The following is an 18,394-nucleotide window of genomic DNA, read 5'->3' as shown; positions in this document are numbered from 1 at the left end:
AAAGACACATCGTCGATTGGCCTTTCTCAAAATGGGCAAGTCAAAGTCAGACTCAAATGCTAATTCCATATTTTTTGCATGAATTGTTAAATACATGCAACCTCACCCAATCAAAACCTTTTAAATCCATCATAGCCTTTAATCATTTACCTATAATTTTGACTTTAGCGATTGGTACGATTACTTATGTCACAGGATATCATCGTTCCATGAAAGTCGAAGTTTTATATGTGAGATATACGAGATTACCCATCCCAATATGCAAAGGAAGCTACTCATATTTCCATCTGCGATTGCTAAATGTACAGGAATCTATTTTGCACTTCCAACTCTGCCTTAGCTACATTTGCTAGCCTTAGTGACACCACATTTTTGTTATTTTAAATTTCTATCCGAGTATTTTATCCTCCGAATCAGAGATAAAAACACATTCTTTAGAAGGGAAAAATAATTTAAAAACAGACGAAGCCCACAAAAAGGGCAACTATCAATTTTAGCACAAAAAGATAAGAAAAAGGAAAAAAGAAAGGGGACTTTCATCTAAGTACAAGATCAACTATCGATGGGAGAATAATGGACCTGGAAAAGAGTAGCGAGATGAAACTGGCATAGGTACAGGCTCAGGCTTAGCTGCCTGATATATCTGTCTGTCACCAAGTAGAGGATCAACATCATATTTTAAGTACAGCCTATCAACTGGATCGGTCTCTCTCCTTCGAAAGGGATCAGCAGATTCAATTAAATAAGTATCTCCACTTCCATTAATAGTATAGTAACTTGAAGGGGCTCCCTCTCGCCTCAGAGGTGCCACAGATGAACCACTGTGGTAATAACTGTAATATGGATCCTTTGCAAAGGAGTCCATATTTGTTGTAGACGTTGCAGTTATAGGAGCTGCAGATGGCAACTCATGTCTGGCACCAAGACTATAAACCTGATATTCTTTGTCATCCATGTAGAAAGGATCAGCATGAAGGGTTTCCCTTTGTGCAGGGACAGCCTCCCTATAAATCAGGTTCTGGTGTCTTCTAAGGTGCTTTCTTTCATAATCTCTCTGGTAAGGATCCAGAGGAGGAGTAGTGATATGAGAAGGGTGGGTCAGGCTTCTCTCTCCTGAAAGACCATAAGCTCGGTATTCCTTTTCAGTCATGAATAAATTTCTTGAAGATTCTTTTCTTCGTGTAGTTGCCACATGCACTGGATAAGTCCTAGCATCATCATTCGCATGAGGATCTCTGCCATGTTTATCCCTGTGTGAATGTGTCAATGATTCTCTTACTTCTTTGCGAATCCTTTCATCATGTGTTCTTGAACCCTGCACTGAGCAGATGGACAAAGCACTAGAATGTACTTCAGCTGGTCGAAAAAGTGCCATAAGCTTCCTAACCTGAAAGGGAGTTCTGGAAATCATCAATGCATAAATCATAGAAATAATACCACCTTGTAAACACTAAAAGGGAAAAGAAATTTACATACGTATATACAACCATGCTAAGGTGAGGATGTGAATTTAAGGACAAAGTGAGGATTCAAGATACACATAAATTTAAAATACATGCATATCCAATTAAGGATATGCTTTAATTCTCATGATGTCCTGAAATTAGCGTCTCACCGGAGCTGGACTATGTATGCATATATATATATATATATATGAATCAATTCTCACTTGTCGAATTGTAAGTTCTGTCTTGAACTTATTTTTCTCATTGTAATTTTCCTTTATTGCCTTCTTGAAGACACTCTCAGGTAGTGGAAGGCAATCTTTCTCCACATTGAACCTCACCTGAAATTTTAAGTCATAATCACGAAGTGTGGGCGATTCAACAAACAAAGAAGCAACCATATGGAGAAGCCATTGATAACTAAATTTAAATTGAAACCTGTGCAGGGAAGGCCCCACCAAAAGCTTTTGGCTCAAGTTTTACGCCACCTGAAGAGGATGCCCTGTAAACCCCATATAAAAGCTTAAGATCAAAATCATACAGAAAAAGCTTCATCCCAGGTTTGATGCCCAACACAAGATCTTTTTTACCAATTGAAATACCCATAATACGATAATGGAAACAATCTGGCTTAGTCTTTCCACTGCACATGAAGATAAGACCACCAAGTTTTTCTTTCTTCCCACTCCTTTGGCTCTTTTCTATATCTGCATGTTTTCCTTTGTTTTTTTGAGTGTTTAAATTCTTCTCTGACCCATCAGAGGTTTTAGTCTTCTGTTTGTGTTGGCTTTTTTCTGACTCAATGATGCTTTCTTGGTACTTTTGAACCCTATGGCTCTCTCTACTATGCTCTTTTTTTGTTGTATTCCCTGATTGATTTTCTTTTCTTGATCTCAGAACCTCAACACCACTGTCTTCATTGTCGTTTATTTCCTTCTTGCTCTTTGATCCTTGCACTCTGCTCCTCCTTTTCTTCCCATGACCCTGTGGACTGAGCTCTGTTGGTTCACTGGACGTTTCTACAGAAGTCTCTATTGGATTTTTGATTGCTTCTGCAGGAGAATAAGTTTTCTTGTCATGACCCTGCAGACTCTCTCTATTCTTTTTGGCTTTCCGATTGTTAACATCCACAGACTTTTCCCCTACTTTAGATTTGGCCTTCACAGTTTTCTTTCCAGATGACTCTGATTTACTGAGTGCTTTTGGAGGAGCATCTATTGGTTTATTGGATGTCTCCAGAGGAGTCTCTGTTGGATTATTGATTGCTTCTGCAGGAGCTTCTGTTTTCTTCCCACGATCCTGCAGACTACCTTTATTTTTCTTGACTTTCAGATTATATGCAATCAGAGATTTCTTCCCAATTTTAGATTTGGCCCTGAGAGGTTTCAGGGTCTTCTTTCCAGATGACTCTGATTTATACAATGCTTTTGCAGAAGTCTCTTTTGGTTTACTGGATGTCTCTGCAGGCATTTTTGAAGATTTATTTGACGTCTCTGTAGGAACCTGTGCTGTTTCACCGGGTGTCTCAAAGTGAGTCTCTAGTGGTTTATTGGATGCTTCTGGAGGAGCCTCCTTTGATGCTTCTGCAGGAGCCTTCCTCAATGTCTCAATCGGAGTATCTATTGGTTTACTGAAAGCTTCTACAGGAGTCTCTGTTTCTTTACCGGACACTTCCATAACAGTCTCTTTTGGACTGTTGAAAGCTACTGCAGAAGCTTCCGTTTCCTTAGTACCATCTGTCTCACTGTTGTTCTCGGCTTGTGTCATCGCCTATCCTACACCCACCCAGGTTCCCCTAGCGAAATTTCTCCCAGCAAACAATAGCAGCGGAAAGATTTGTTTCTGCTTTTATTCTACGTAATAAAAGAAAGAAAAAGAATGTAAATAGATGAGGAATAAAACCAAAGCATGTATTAAGTGAATTAACATATTTGCAGACATTTATATGTTTCTATCTATCTTTTTTTTTTTTTTCCCACCATTTAATTACTCATTTTTAGTTTTAATAAGCACATTAATATATAAAAAAATCCATGCAATCCAAGTCCATGATGAAAACATGCAAGTCTAGAGTCTAGTATTGATTATAAAAATAAGAAGCTCCAATGAATATTTTTGGTGTAGGAAGAAGTCCAAGCCCCAAAAAATGAACTTTTTCATGAAGCATAAACTGCAAATTTGCTCAAAACCCAGTATTGATTGTGAAAAAAGCGTGCATCATCAACAAAATGACGCCATCAATCATTAGACATTAAGAATTGTATTTGGAAAAATAAGGCCAACCCAAGACGCATTTGTTGCCCCGTATTATTTTCTAACAAAATTAAGCTTTAATTTTATAATTTTCTATACAACTCAGATAGCGAAAGTCGTGGTGAGGCATGTGATAAAGCAGACAAGTGGCATTTTGTTGAACCGGAAACATAATCTTCAAAATTTTCGATGGAAAATTATGAGATGGATAAACAGTCCTGGCAACACTTTGCTCGGTAACGAAACAGGGATTAAGAATGTTAGCCCCCACCCACCCAAAAACAAAACATAAAAAAAATAAAAAATAAAAAAGGCAGAGATCTAAGAAAGAGAGAAGAAGAAGGATAAGGTTAGGGTTTAATGAGAAGAGAAGATTTACCTAACAACAGCATGGAACCCGGACGAAAAGAAATTGACGGAGATGCATCGCCCACACCCCACCAAAACGACATTGCCTGAAAAACATTACCAGTTACCTGGTTGTACCTGTTAAATACTGAAGAACCATCTGCATTTGGTGGAGTAACAAACTTCTCCTCCTCCCCCGCCGTCTTCCTTTTCGGCCTCCCAACCTTCAATCAATACACACCTCACAACACAACAGAAATGTAGACAGGGCTTGGGCTTAACGCCTGGTTCTAGCGTTCTGATCCATTTACGTAAATGTAATATGGGCCATCAACTTTAAGCTCACTTTTTCTTTTTTTCTTTTTTTTTCTTTTTTTTTTTTTTTCCCCTTATTTCAGTATTTGACCAGTTATCCCGTACTTATTATCACTTATAAAATGAAGAATATCTTTCACCCTATTAATTATGCTTTTTTTTTTTTCTTTAAAAAAAAATCTGTATTTTTTGTGGATTATTTTGAACTTGTCTATTTGAATGCAATTTTGGAACATACATAATTTTATATTATCATTAGATGAATTGAAATCAGAAACTCACAAACACCAATAGAAAAAATGAACATTATCAATAAAATCTTCTTTGTAAGGATAATAACATGAATAATTAGATATGTTATTTATTTTTTTTCACTTACTAAAAACAAATTTCTATACTTTTTGTAAGGGAAGAAAAAGTAAACATATTTGTTCGTATTGAATTTGCTCCTGTGGTTGTCTTTAAAATTTTAGAAGAATATGTGCAAAAAATGAGGGACATAAAGCTCCCAAGAGTGAAGAGTCTGAAGTGAAGAAAACAAGTCGGCGAAATTCTAACATCAATGCCATTTAAAAAATAAAAATAAAAAATTGAGAGATTGAGCTACATATTATATACTAGTGGCTATAGTCTAGTCTCCTACTAGTGCAAGATCTTTGTTCTTTCAAACTTCCCCTTGTCCTTTGGAATATAAGAGCTTCTGTTGCCCTCTCTCATTAGCTAAATATGTATTATTATATTTCATAATAATTCAATTCATATATTATTCAATTTGCAAAGATAAGTTAATTCATGATATATGCCACCAATCTAATTTGCCTTTAAAAATGAAAAATGTAGTAGTTGGTGATTTCAAAAGCCGATAAATCACATATTAATTCCAATGGAAGATTTAATGCACATATGATGATAACTTAGATGCTTCCAACTCTTTGTACGCGTATATTCAAAAACATTGATGTCAATAGAAGTATCAACTACGACAACCCATGCCCCATAATAGTTATCAGGAGTTTGAGAGGAAGAGTGGAAGGAAGATGCATGAAATGAGTTGGATCATTTATATAGAAAATTTCACCAGAAAATTGATTATATATATTTATATATAGCATGTGTTGCCATGACTTCGCCTGTATATTTTTAATAGAATTTATTAGATGCCTAAAGATTTATGGATTATTATTATGATTATTATATACACATGAAAAGTGACACAACAAGTTGTATATTGACTTTGAACGTGAAGATGAATAATCGCCAAACAGTATGGTCAATTTGTTTACATTTGTTTTGTAGGTGTGCTCGGAATGATTCTTGATTTCATTTCCTCTTTTATTTTTGCTTGATTAAAAAGGAAAATGCTTGAGAGGTGGGCGCTTGTTTTTTAGCTATCTTGTTTTCGTTAGTTTTCTTTGTGGTCAATCTTGTTTTCTTTACCAGGCTTGAACATTTAATATTACACAGAAGCTTCAACATACCAAATTTAGAAGACGCGGCGCCTATATGCTCGGTGGACTTGTGTGTCGGTACTGACCCATTAATTATTATATAAAAAAGCTTTTTTTTTTGGGTGGGGAGGGTTGAAAATATATAATTAGACATCAGGTCATAATTCTACGTCATGCGTCATTACAATATGGAACTATCCGAGATAATAATAAAGTTTGTAAAAAAATCTCAACTACTGGACTAGCAGATATAAAAGCTAAATATTTTTCTTCCGCTAATGGACTAGCAGATATAAAAGCTAAATATTTTTCTTCCGCTAAGCTATTATCGATAGTATATAGTTGGCTCTTTGAAACATATAATATTGTGCATTGTATATATTTAGAAAACAAAAACAAAAAAATAGTGCGCTGCATATAATTATAAATTCTATGTAATCATGAGTGCATGTGCACCAATAAAATAGATATATGAGAACATCTCTTAAAATATTACCCAATTAATCCTTATGTAACAGTTTTTTCTTCTTCTTCATTTTTGGTGACGATGAAGTTAGACCCAAAAAAGCAACAACATAACGTTGATCGATTTTATTCATCTACGTTTGATAAAGTAGGAAACACGCTCCTTGACAACTTGAAACTTGGGAGAAACTAAAGCTTTTTAAATTTGATTATCGATCTGTGATTGGTCCTCAAACCCAAGTTTGAGCACCAACTAACATTGCCTTCCATTCTCAATCTCATCCTCCAAAAATGTCCTTTATCAACCTTACTAGTGGTAGCAAGCAGCACTTGTAGGATTTCTCAATATTATTGCTGTCTATGGCTGTTATTGGTCCACTTTCTGTTCACTTTTACGTGCACTCCACTTCAACTATCTCGATTTCAAAGACTGCAATGGGATAATCACTTCCCAGCAGGCCATTATCACAGGAATTCTAAGGCTTAGCGATGGTTCACTAATTAGAACTGTTGGTAGAGCAGATTTCACTACCAGTTTTGATTTCAGCATGCAGAAAATGGGAAATGATCCAATTGATGGAGATGGGTTTGCTTGCTTCCCTGCTAAGAATGGATCCCAAGCGCCTGCCAAGTTTCATGAAGGCTGCTTTGGACTCATTTCCAATTGCCCCTATATATACCTCTACAGATGGGCTGGTGGCCGTTTAGTTCGACACCTTCAGAAACACCTTTGATCAAGGTAGTAATCATTTTGGGATCGACATCAACTTCATCTATTCTCCCAACGCCATCGAAATTAACAGACGTTTGAATGATGGATCAAGGCTTCATGTCATCTTCCCATAAACGTGCCTCCCCAAAACTACAATTTAGGCAGCTTGGAAAAGGAACAACCTCTGCACCACATTAATTGACTTGTACTCCTATTAATGCTGGTCGTTAATCGATGAACTTGTTTGTCAGATGCATTAGTTTATTCCCAACCAATTTCAAATGTTGTCAATTTCCATTGTCAATAAAAAGCCATTTGCTTTTCTTAGTTTTCATATTCCCTTAATATGAAAAGGATGTATATACCATATTATTTTATGTGGATTTAATGTTTGGCTTTATGTGAAAAGATGGGATCCCTGTTGCTGTGACTACTAGTATTATTAATTAGTTTTGGTAACAAGATTAGTTCAGTTTCTTTTTTGATAAATTAGTTTTGGAACCACGTTTTGAATTTAATTAGGGTTTGAAATGATCATCAATAATCGAGGTAGTAATTGCATATTAATCCGAACCACTTGTTCTTGAGTCAATCCTCTAAGTATTTGTTGGCTCGAGGCTTTGGATTTCTTTTGTATGAACAGATTTATACAATTATAGACCAATTGATATTAATGTTTTGTTACATTCCTTGTTGTCTATAACAAAGGGACACAAAATTAATTACTGGTACAATTATAGACCAATCAGTATTAATATTTTGTTACATTTCTAGTTGTCTATAACAAAGGGACACAAAATTAATTATGGGCTTTTGATTCTTTTTGTATGAACAGATTTATACAATTATAGACCAATCGGTATTAATGTAATTAGTTACATTCCTGGTTGTCTATAACAAAGGGATACAAAATTATTTAAAGTAATGGCTAATGCATTACTTTTACATATATATATATATATATATATACATAGCCATAATTTTTTTTCTCTAGAATCACCACATAGTTACCATGAATATATACAATGAAGCTTCTACCAAGTTAACTTGATGGTTTTACAATCAATATTTTCTTTCAACTTTTAGGACACTTCAAAAGCTAAAATTAAAAAAATTATTTATGTTTATCTAGGTTCTTATATGATTTACTTTGTCAAATATAGAATTTTAATATATCATTAAACTCATATTTTATCAATAATTGAATATTAAATTTTAATTTATAATGTGATCTAAAAGTTAATAATGGAAAGTGATGCTAAAATAATGAGGAAGACTGACTATATATATATATATATAGATATAAATTTTACCTTTAAGACATTTTGATAAATTTGTCAGGACCCGTCCAGAATTCCTCCTCCGGAACCCTAGACAGCCCTGATCCCAGGAAAATACCACCGAACCTTCCAACGGAAAATCCGGCAGCACCTCCCCTAAGGGATTTACTTACCACAAATTTACCTGCACTGAAAACACACTTCAAAAATATCCCCTTATTCCTCCCACAAACTACAAATTGGTTCCACAAATTCCAGCACTTCAAAACAAAAATACAGTAATCCAGTGCAAAATAAATACAACAAGAATGAAAGAAATAGTACAACCGCAATAAAGAAGAACAGGGTACTTCACGAAGTAAAACAGCGAGGAAGATCAAGTCCGATCCGAATGAACACCGACAACCTGGAACCTAGAGGAACGGAATTTAAGAGTGTGAGATGCTAATCATCTCAGTGAGCGACCCTACTACTATACCATATAATATCACAGTAATAAGTATAAATAATAATTATTTGGAAATAATAATTTCTCTCAAAACCCTTACAATTCTCTCAGTTGGAAAGGTTCCCCTTTTAAAACATTTTCACAAAACCCTTTATTCATATTCCCCGAAAACCAAGACATCAAATAATTAAATATCGGAAGCAGTAATAATTAATTTTATTTTTCCAATACAGTTTCCAAACATTTTATTTTTAAAACACAGTTCTGAAAATCATTTGATGCACCCACTATATACCAGTGGCGCCAACAGTACCCAGCGTCCCAAGGTACCGCCAGACAGGAGGTTATAGAAAGAAACCGGCATACGGTCGCGTGGCGTCCCACTGCGCCGCTGCTAACCTGGTGTCCCGGCCAAAGGGGGGTGGCCGCCCTCTCCGATGGCATCCACAGGACACCCTCATAATATCAACCGCGCGCTACTCACACCCACCTGCGCGCTAATCACAACCGTGTGCACACTAACCATATCACATATACCATATCACATAATCAGAACACCAGTACGTGCACGGTGCATCTAAAAATCATAAAATCCATAAATTTAAATCATAAAACAAATTTCACATTTTTCATAAGCATAGCGGGCATAATCCATCCGCTTGAACCGGGAAATTCTCCACAATTTCCTTATAATCCATACCATAAATTCCATGATTTTCAAATCCACCAACTTCCAAATCCATCAATTCAAATATCCACATTTTCCCAATAGCATAAATAATTTCTCGAAATATCATAATCAAATCTCATAATATTCCATGGGCATATTTTATAAAAATTGAAATCACCAATATAACCAAATATTTTCTTTGAAATATTTGAAAATCAAATCATGCCCAATTTACCATTAAAACCACACCAATTTCAAAATCCTCAAAACCATAAAATAATTCCACACGGCATAATTTTGTAGAATTCGCATTTTCTTAAATCCAATAAATTCATAAATAATTCTACAATAAATCCAATAAATATTTGGCACATAGAAATTAAATTCCAAATATTTAATTCACACATAATATATTCATCAATTAAATTCCCCAAAATTAATTTGAAGGTGGGTCACTCACCTGGAGCACGCAATTAACCCATGATCCACTACGGGATCAATTCTACGACTCACCAGTGCTCCTAGAACAAAATTCACAGACAGTCAAATAAATTAATATTTTAATCGGGTAAATAATACCCGGTACCCGGGGGTCAAAACACAAACTTTAACCAAAATGGTCGAATGATATACCGAATCGAAGCTCGTGGAACGAGGATCACCAATCCGGTCTCCGTCGACCCCAATTCCGCCGGGGGTGGCCGGAATTTGGCCGGAAAGGTTCGGCCGGTGTTCACTTCTCCATATCTCGCAAACCGCTTCGAATTTTTGAGATTGGAGGCCATTTTTGGATTCAGAGGACCCAAAATAGGGGGATAGGAGGCTCAATTGGGAGTGGGCTGGCCGGAAAACACAAGAAAAGAGGAGAGAGAAACTTGGCCGGCCGGCGGCTTCTCCGGCCCGATCGGCGCGCGTCCGGCGGCGGCTGGCCGTGAAACTTGGCGGCCAAGCTCGCGAGGTGGCGGGCTTCCTTGGTGGCTGGCGCGTGAGGGCTATGGGTGGCCGGAATTCAAAAACACGGGAGAGAGAGGGACGGTCGGGAGAGAAGAAAGAAAAGCTGCGTGTGTGTGTGTGTATTTCGGGGAAGAAGAAGGAAAAAAGAAAAAAAAAGAAAAAGAAAAAGAAAAAGAAAGGATTGGTGTTTTCCCACGTGGGGAAAAGAAAAGAAAAAGAAAAAGAAAAAGAAAAAGAAAAAGAGAAAGAAAAAGGAAAAGAAAAAGAAATAATTAAATAATATTAATAATAATATTATTATTCAAAAATAATAAAATAATTTGATTTTTTTTTTTTTTTTTTTTTTTTTTCACATGGTTGACATGTGGCATTTCACCATGGTGACACATGGCCACCTTCATTGAGTCACACGTGGCACCTCGTTATGCGTGTAAAAAAAAATAATATTAAAATAATACAGTATTTGAAAAACTTTACAGGTCTATAACTTTCAAACCACATGTCCAAATCGGACGTGCCGCTAGTCTATGAACTCGTATCGACGAGTACTTTACAACCATACAAGAGTCAACTCACAATTACATCACAAGAAAAAGTCAACTCCCGGCACCTTTTAGACAGTTTACACTTCAACTTGTTTTGCCCATAACTTTCAAACCGTAGCTCCGTTTTCGACGTGCTACTAGTCTACGAACTCAGGGCGTCATGCACTTCGCCACCGTACCCTAGTCAACTCAAAATTCTCACCGAGTCAAAAAGTCAACTTTTGACCCCCTTCGGTCAACGGTCAACGGTCAACCTCGGTCAACGTGCACGGATTCCGGTGCGATTTGGGACGGGGTGTTACAGCCTTCCCCCCTTACAAAAATTTCGTCCTCGAAATTTCCGCACGTCACTGGAACAGATACGGGTACTGCTCACGCATCTGTGTTTCGGGTTCCCACGTTGCTTCCTCGACTAAGTAGTTCCTTGCCAACCAATCCATGCCCAACACTACTTCAAGTCCGGATAGATCCAACAGGATCAGGTCTGTTTCCATCCCTTGATCTGTGAAATCGTCGGGCGTAGTCCTGGCTCCCTGCTGCGTCATAGCAAACACCCAGCCTTGACTTGTCTGCTGGGTTCTCCTTCCTCTACCTCGACTCGATCCTGCAGACGGCTGTACTGATCCCGAAGAAACTCCTACTGGCTGACTCCCCTGGGAACTCTATCCTGGAAATACCCTTGTATGCTGTGTCCGTCGACCTGCTTCTAGCACACTGCCACTACCATAAGGGCAATCCCTCCTTATGTGACCTGGCTGCCCACACCGAAAGCATAAACCATCCATCTGACACTGCCCAGAATGATTCCCCCTACAAAGTGGACAAATCCGCGGAGAACCAATGCGTGACTGCTGATACGAGCTTGCATCCACAATGATCGAATGGCGAGCTGGCTGGGGCATGCGATAACTATCTCTCCTCTGGAATCTGCCTCGTGGGGTTAACCCATCACTGTCTGAGCCTGAGCTATGGCTCTTCTTAGCTGCCCCCTGTCGAGGTACTCCGCTATACGATCCTTCGAATGATCTGCGCCTCGAGGGTCTGTGTATCTCCTCCTGTCTCTCTAGCTCGAGCGCTGCATCCCTGGCGGACTGATAGGTGGGATGTACTGATCCAGAAAGGGTGTAGCCGATGCTCTCTTTCAATCCGTCTATGAACCTCACCTTCTTCGTGTGATCGTCGGGAATCAGGTGCATGCAGAATCCTGATAGTTCTCGGAATCTCCTCTCGTACTCTGTCACCGTCATGTTCCCCTGTCGTAGTTCCTCGAACTCTCTCCTTCTTGCTTCACGGTAGGCAGGAGGACAAAACTCAGTAGAGAAGGCCATCTTGAACTGATCCCACGTATGCCTTGCACGAACAACTGGGCTAACTTCTAGGGCGAAAAACGTTCTCGTACCGGTAGGAAGTGTCCCGACTTGGTGAGACGATCAATGATTACCCAAATGCCGTCGTACCTTCTAGGTGTGGAAGGAAGCTTGAATACGAAGTCCATGTTGAGTTCTTCCCACTTCCACACGGGAATCGGTAAAGGTTGGAGTAGTCCCGAAGGCTTCTGTCGTTCTGCTTTCACTTGTTGACAAATCAAACACTTTGATACGAAGTCTGCCACTTCTCTCTTCATACCAATCCACCAATAATACTTAACAAGCGTCCGTTACATCTTGGTACTCCCAGGATGCATCGCATACATCGAGCTGTGCGCCTCCTCTAAAATCTCCTTCTTGAGTCCTGGGATATCCGGAACGCAAAGTCGTCCTTTATACACGAGGGCTCCATCCCTCCTTATGGAAAATTCCGGATCAAGACCTTCTTGTACCTTGCCCTTAATTGTCCTCAACTTAGGATCTTCCATTTGGGTCTCTACTATACGATCCACCAACACCGGTCGTACCTGGAAGCTAGCCATAAGAACTCCTGAAGGATGCATATGCATTAACACCCCCATCTTCTTCAACTCCACCATGAGAGGTAGTTGGATGACTTGGATGTGAGCAAGGGATCCAGTAGCCTTCCTACTCAAAGCATCTGCCACTACATTCGCCTAATAGTGACTTTAACTTCCCTCTTGTGCAACTTTCCTTCTCATGCCCACTAATTAAGGATAGTCAAATTGGTCCACGAGAACACGATCTACAAGTCTTGGTCATAGTCGAACGCTAACCATAAGGTGCTTCTAAAGCATGCATCCTTAAACCAACAACCAACTCTCGTGACTCGATCAGCACTTTAAAAGGTTAGATTAGAACTTAAGTCTAATTTCCTCAAATACTGGTATCACCAAGTTAAGGTTGAGATTAATTCACTTATCTTCGATTACCCTCCTAGTACTTACAATTATAAAGCCCCTGCTCCTCATTGATTAACCAATAGTCTTAACCTCGACAAACATCAATCTTTCTTTTAACTAAATTCATCAAGGTCATGAATAAAATTCTCAACATCCAAATATCATTCTTGAAAACCCTAAGTTTCCCTTATTTCAAATAAATTCCATGAATCCACACCTCAAGCAATAAGAAATTTAAATCCTAATTCTAGCATCACCACCAATACTATGAACAAATCACTAGATCCTTAACCCAATAAAGTATTCCACACTTCTTAAATTCTAACTACGTCCCAAAAATCATACTCCTTATCATTGTAAATTATCACCAACAATATCAACCACCTTGAATCGATAAAGCACCACCAATACGAACCTTAAATCTCCAAGGAAATAAGATATCAAGATCTTAGCTTCTAGAATGAAAAATAACCATGCTTAAACATCCAACCATGCCTAAGGAATCATCCTCATCTCATTAACCTCATCAACCACCAAGTAGAACTTTAGTCGCTATCCGGATCTTGCTTGATTCTCTAAACGCTGTCGTACCTTCTCTTTGTGAATGATAGTTTAAGCACGAAATCCATATTTACATCTCCCTACTTTTACTTATCGGTGACCTACGTACCTTTATTCGGATCTTGCAACTTCCTTTATCGTGCCAAACCACCATGTCATCCAGTGAGCATTCCATACGTCTTGGTACCCTTGGGGTGTATCGCATACTTTGAATCGCGTGCTTCCTTTAAGATCTCCTTTTTGAACTCAACGATACCCTGCTTTGGATTCTCGACTGGCGATACTTAACCCTTAAGTCGCTCTTGGAAAAACCATAACATAAAACAAATAATAAAATATATTTTTCAAATATACCTAACTTGCATAGGCAATTGTTAAAACTCCACATTGAAAATCATATCTTAAAATCCATAGCATAAAATAAAATATGCACGCTTGTAATGGAGGTACGTACAACACCTTCTACATGTTACGTAATCCATGATTCCAACTGTCGCCGACACTCTGCTACCAATACAAACCAGGGTGGTTGCCTATATTGGCCGTCCAATTCCCCGGACTCGTAGGCAACATGATCATGGGGCTAGCTCTACATGGACCACATTGGTTCGCCGCCTCCATATGGTGCAGTATAATATCAAACAATATAACATACAGATACATGTATGAACACAAACCAAAAATACTTGAATAAAACACCTTTAATTTCAAATACCACTTTGAAAAGTATTTAATTTTGATAATCGATCGGAAAAATATTTTTGACGCCTTGAAATCGATCGATCGACACACATCCTTAGACAATCATCTTTCTCCTCCATGAACGAAACGGATACCATTCACGATGATAAGCTTGACCTTCAAAAAGAAAAGGCATCCTCGACCATCGACTAGGCCATAGGAATTTCCTGTTAGGCTAGATGATCCTAATTGACACCCTCGAAGATTAGAGTTATTCAAACTCGGGCAACGAATTTACTTCGAGACAAACAGAAAGAACGCTTTCACACGGGTAAAACGAGAGATTAAACACGGATAGGATGCACAACAATGCACAGTCCCTTAGGAATACTAGAACTAGAGCTCTGATACCAACTGTCAGGACCCGTCCAGAATTCCTCCTCCGGAACCCTAGACAGCCCTGATCCCAGGAAAATACCACCGAACCTTCCAACGGAAAATCCGGCAGCACCTCCCCTAAGGGATTTACTTACCACAAATTTACCTGCACTGAAAACACACTTCAAAAATATCCCCTTATTCCTCCCACAAACTACAAATTGGTTCCACAAATTCCAGCACTTCAAAACAAAAATACAGTAATCCAGTGCAAAATAAATACAACAAGAATGAAAGAAATAGTACAACCGCAATAAAGAAGAACAGGGTACTTCACGAAGTAAAACAGCGAGGAAGATCAAGTCCGATCCGAATGAACACCGACAACCTGGAACCTAGAGGAACGGAATTTAAGAGTGTGAGATGCTAATCATCTCAGTGAGCGACCCTACTACTATACCATATAATATCACAGTAATAAGTATAAATAATAATTATTTGGAAATAATAATTTCTCTCAAAACCCTTACAATTCTCTCAGTTGGAAAGGTTCCCCTTTTAAAACATTTTCACAAAACCCTTTATTCATATTCCCCGAAAACCAAGACATCAAATAATTAAATATCGGAAGCAGTAATAATTAATTTTATTTTTCCAATACAGTTTCCAAACATTTTATTTTTAAAACACAGTTCTGAAAATCATTTGATGCACCCACTATATACCAGTGGCGCCAACAGTACCCAGCGTCCCAAGGTACCGCCAGACAGGAGGTTATAGAAAGAAACCGGCATACGGTCGCGTGGCGTCCCACTGCGCCGCTGCTAACCTGGTGTCCCGGCCAAAGGGGGGTGGCCGCCCTCTCCGATGGCATCCACAGGACACCCTCATAATATCAACCGCGCGCTACTCACACCCACCTGCGCGCTAATCACAACCGTGTGCACACTAACCATATCACATATACCATATCACATAATCAGAACACCAGTACGTGCACGGTGCATCTAAAAATCATAAAATCCATAAATTTAAATCATAAAACAAATTTCACATTTTTCATAAGCATAGCGGGCATAATCCATCCGCTTGAACCGGGAAATTCTCCACAATTTCCTTATAATCCATACCATAAATTCCATGATTTTCAAATCCACCAACTTCCAAATCCATCAATTCAAATATCCACATTTTCCCAATAGCATAAATAATTTCTCGAAATATCATAATCAAATCTCATAATATTCCATGGGCATATTTTATAAAAATTGAAATCACCAATATAACCAAATATTTTCTTTGAAATATTTGAAAATCAAATCATGCCCAATTTACCATTAAAACCACACCAATTTCAAAATCCTCAAAACCATAAAATAATTCCACACGGCATAATTTTGTAGAATTCGCATTTTCTTAAATCCAATAAATTCATAAATAATTCTACAATAAATCCAATAAATATTTGGCACATAGAAATTAAATTCCAAATATTTAATTCACACATAATATATTCATCAATTAAATTCCCCAAAATTAATTTGAAGGTGGGTCACTCACCTGGAGCACGCAATTAACCCATGATCCACTACGGGATCAATTCTACGACTCACCAGTGCTCCTAGAACAAAATTCACAGACAGTCAAATAAATTAATATTTTAATCGGGTAAATAATACCCGGTACCCGGGGGTCAAAACACAAACTTTAACCAAAATGGTCGAATGATATACCGAATCGAAGCTCGTGGAACGAGGATCACCAATCCGGTCTCCGTCGACCCCAATTCCGCCGGGGGTGGCCGGAATTTGGCCGGAAAGGTTCGGCCGGTGTTCACTTCTCCATATCTCGCAAACCGCTTCGAATTTTTGAGATTGGAGGCCATTTTTGGATTCAGAGGACCCAAAATAGGGGGATAGGAGGCTCAATTGGGAGTGGGCTGGCCGGAAAACACAAGAAAAGAGGAGAGAGAAACTTGGCCGGCCGGCGGCTTCTCCGGCCCGATCGGCGCGCGTCCGGCGGCGGCTGGCCGTGAAACTTGGCGGCCAAGCTCGCGAGGTGGCGGGCTTCCTTGGTGGCTGGCGCGTGAGGGCTATGGGTGGCCGGAATTCAAAAACACGGGAGAGAGAGGGACGGTCGGGAGAGAAGAAAGAAAAGCTGCGTGTGTGTGTGTGTATTTCGGGGAAGAAGAAGGAAAAAAGAAAAAAAAAGAAAAAGAAAAAGAAAAAGAAAGGATTGGTGTTTTCCCACGTGGGGAAAAGAAAAGAAAAAGAAAAAGAAAAAGAAAAAGAAAAAGAGAAAGAAAAAGGAAAAGAAAAAGAAATAATTAAATAATATTAATAATAATATTATTATTCAAAAATAATAAAATAATTTGATTTTTTTTTTTTTTTTTTTTTTTTTTTTTCACATGGTTGACATGTGGCATTTCACCATGGTGACACATGGCCACCTTCATTGAGTCACACGTGGCACCTCGTTATGCGTGTAAAAAAAAATAATATTAAAATAATACAGTATTTGAAAAACTTTACAGGTCTATAACTTTCAAACCACATGTCCAAATCGGACGTGCCGCTAGTCTATGAACTCGTATCGACGAGTACTTTACAACCATACAAGAGTCAACTCACAATTACATCACAAGAAAAAGTCAACTCCCGGCACCTTTTAGACAGTTTACACTTCAACTTGTTTTGCCCATAACTTTCAAACCGTAGCTCCGTTTTCGACGTGCTACTAGTCTACGAACTCAGGGCGTCATGCACTTCGCCACCGTACCCTAGTCAACTCAAAATTCTCACCGAGTCAAAAAGTCAACTTTTGACCCCCTTCGGTCAACGGTCAACGGTCAACCTCGGTCAACGTGCACGGATTCCGGTGCGATTTGGGACGGGGTGTTACAAATTTATTGTATAGATTCAAGCATATCCTTTCAGGGATACGCGCCCATTTTAAATAGCCAAGTATTCAAAGGTACATGTGAAACTGCATGATAAATTTATTAAGATATCCTGATAGTAGAATGATTATATATATATATATATTTATATTTTATGTTTCTAATTAGTCCTAACAATATTTTGTGTTATGTAGTGTACGTGATCATGTCATATTCATGTCAAAATTCTTTCAACCAAATCCAATTTGTTAAGCTTTTATGTTAAAATATATAAACTCAATCATGTTCATTAAATTATTATGTAATCCATTAACCTGTTAAACTAGTTATAAAATTTAATTATTTTTAAATAAAATACAAATTAATTATATCAAAAATATTAAAATCAAAATAATCAATGATCAATAATACAAATAAATAATTATGTTTACAAAATTAAATATGAAATATATGAACTAAAATATTACATATAACAAAATAATATTGAATAATAAATACAATATATATTATCAATTTTTTTTTTATTTATTATTATTTTTTTTTTTTGGGTTAATGGGTTGTTATGGTATTTGACTCTTAAGAACTTGTGTTGGTGATATTGTAAACCGGACACTATTAAGGCAAATCAAGAGGCAAAACCCACCCGCATATTGATAATATTGTGTAGGTCAGGTCTATCTCTAATATTTGGTCTCGTAA

The 18,394-nt window shown here is 37.9% G+C and overlaps 1 protein-coding gene and 2 long non-coding RNA genes across 3 annotated transcripts; all 3 read right to left on the bottom strand.

Annotated features, from left to right (window-relative positions):
• Nucleotides 1-413: 413 nt before the first annotated feature.
• On the bottom strand, nucleotides 414-4,342 carry LOC107418718 (uncharacterized). The gene is made up of 4 exons (XM_016027423.4): nucleotides 4,078-4,342; nucleotides 1,884-3,298; nucleotides 1,670-1,786; nucleotides 414-1,387 (listed from the first exon to the last, which is right to left on the bottom strand). The coding sequence occupies exons 2-4, from the start codon at nucleotides 3,210-3,212 to the stop codon at nucleotides 557-559; spliced, it is 2,277 nt and encodes a 758-aa protein (XP_015882909.2). The 5' UTR covers nucleotides 3,213-3,298; nucleotides 4,078-4,342; the 3' UTR covers nucleotides 414-556.
• Nucleotides 4,343-8,325: 3,983 nt separating this feature from the next.
• LOC132800611 (uncharacterized) lies at nucleotides 8,326-10,536 on the bottom strand. The gene is made up of 3 exons (XR_009635797.1): nucleotides 10,018-10,536; nucleotides 9,845-9,905; nucleotides 8,326-8,679 (listed from the first exon to the last, which is right to left on the bottom strand). It is a non-coding gene; the product is annotated as an uncharacterized LOC132800611 (long non-coding RNA).
• Nucleotides 10,537-10,700: 164 nt separating this feature from the next.
• On the bottom strand, nucleotides 10,701-17,035 carry LOC132800485 (uncharacterized). The gene is made up of 3 exons (XR_009635607.1): nucleotides 16,527-17,035; nucleotides 16,354-16,414; nucleotides 10,701-15,188 (listed from the first exon to the last, which is right to left on the bottom strand). It is a non-coding gene; the product is annotated as an uncharacterized LOC132800485 (long non-coding RNA).
• Between the last annotated feature and the right edge of the window lie 1,359 nt (nucleotides 17,036-18,394).

This window comes from Ziziphus jujuba, chromosome 2, assembly GCF_031755915.1.
Source record: "Ziziphus jujuba cultivar Dongzao chromosome 2, ASM3175591v1".
In the NCBI taxonomy this organism is placed as follows: domain Eukaryota; kingdom Viridiplantae; phylum Streptophyta; class Magnoliopsida; order Rosales; family Rhamnaceae; genus Ziziphus; species Ziziphus jujuba.
This window is presented reverse-complemented; position numbering and strand designations above follow the sequence as displayed.

Bases quoted from the DNA above. Each gene is read 5' to 3' on its own strand.
- LOC107418718 (XM_016027423.4), bottom strand. From the start codon at position 3,212: ATGACACAAGCCGAGAACAACAGTGAGACAGATGGTACTAAGGAAACG. The intron at 1,787-1,883 runs GTTTCAATTTAA...TTAAAATTTCAG, and splicing joins GTGGGGCCTTCCCTGCACAG to GTGAGGTTCAATGTGGAGAA. The intron at 1,388-1,669 runs GTGAGAATTGAT...ACTCCCTTTCAG, and splicing joins CAGAACTTACAATTCGACAA to GTTAGGAAGCTTATGGCACT.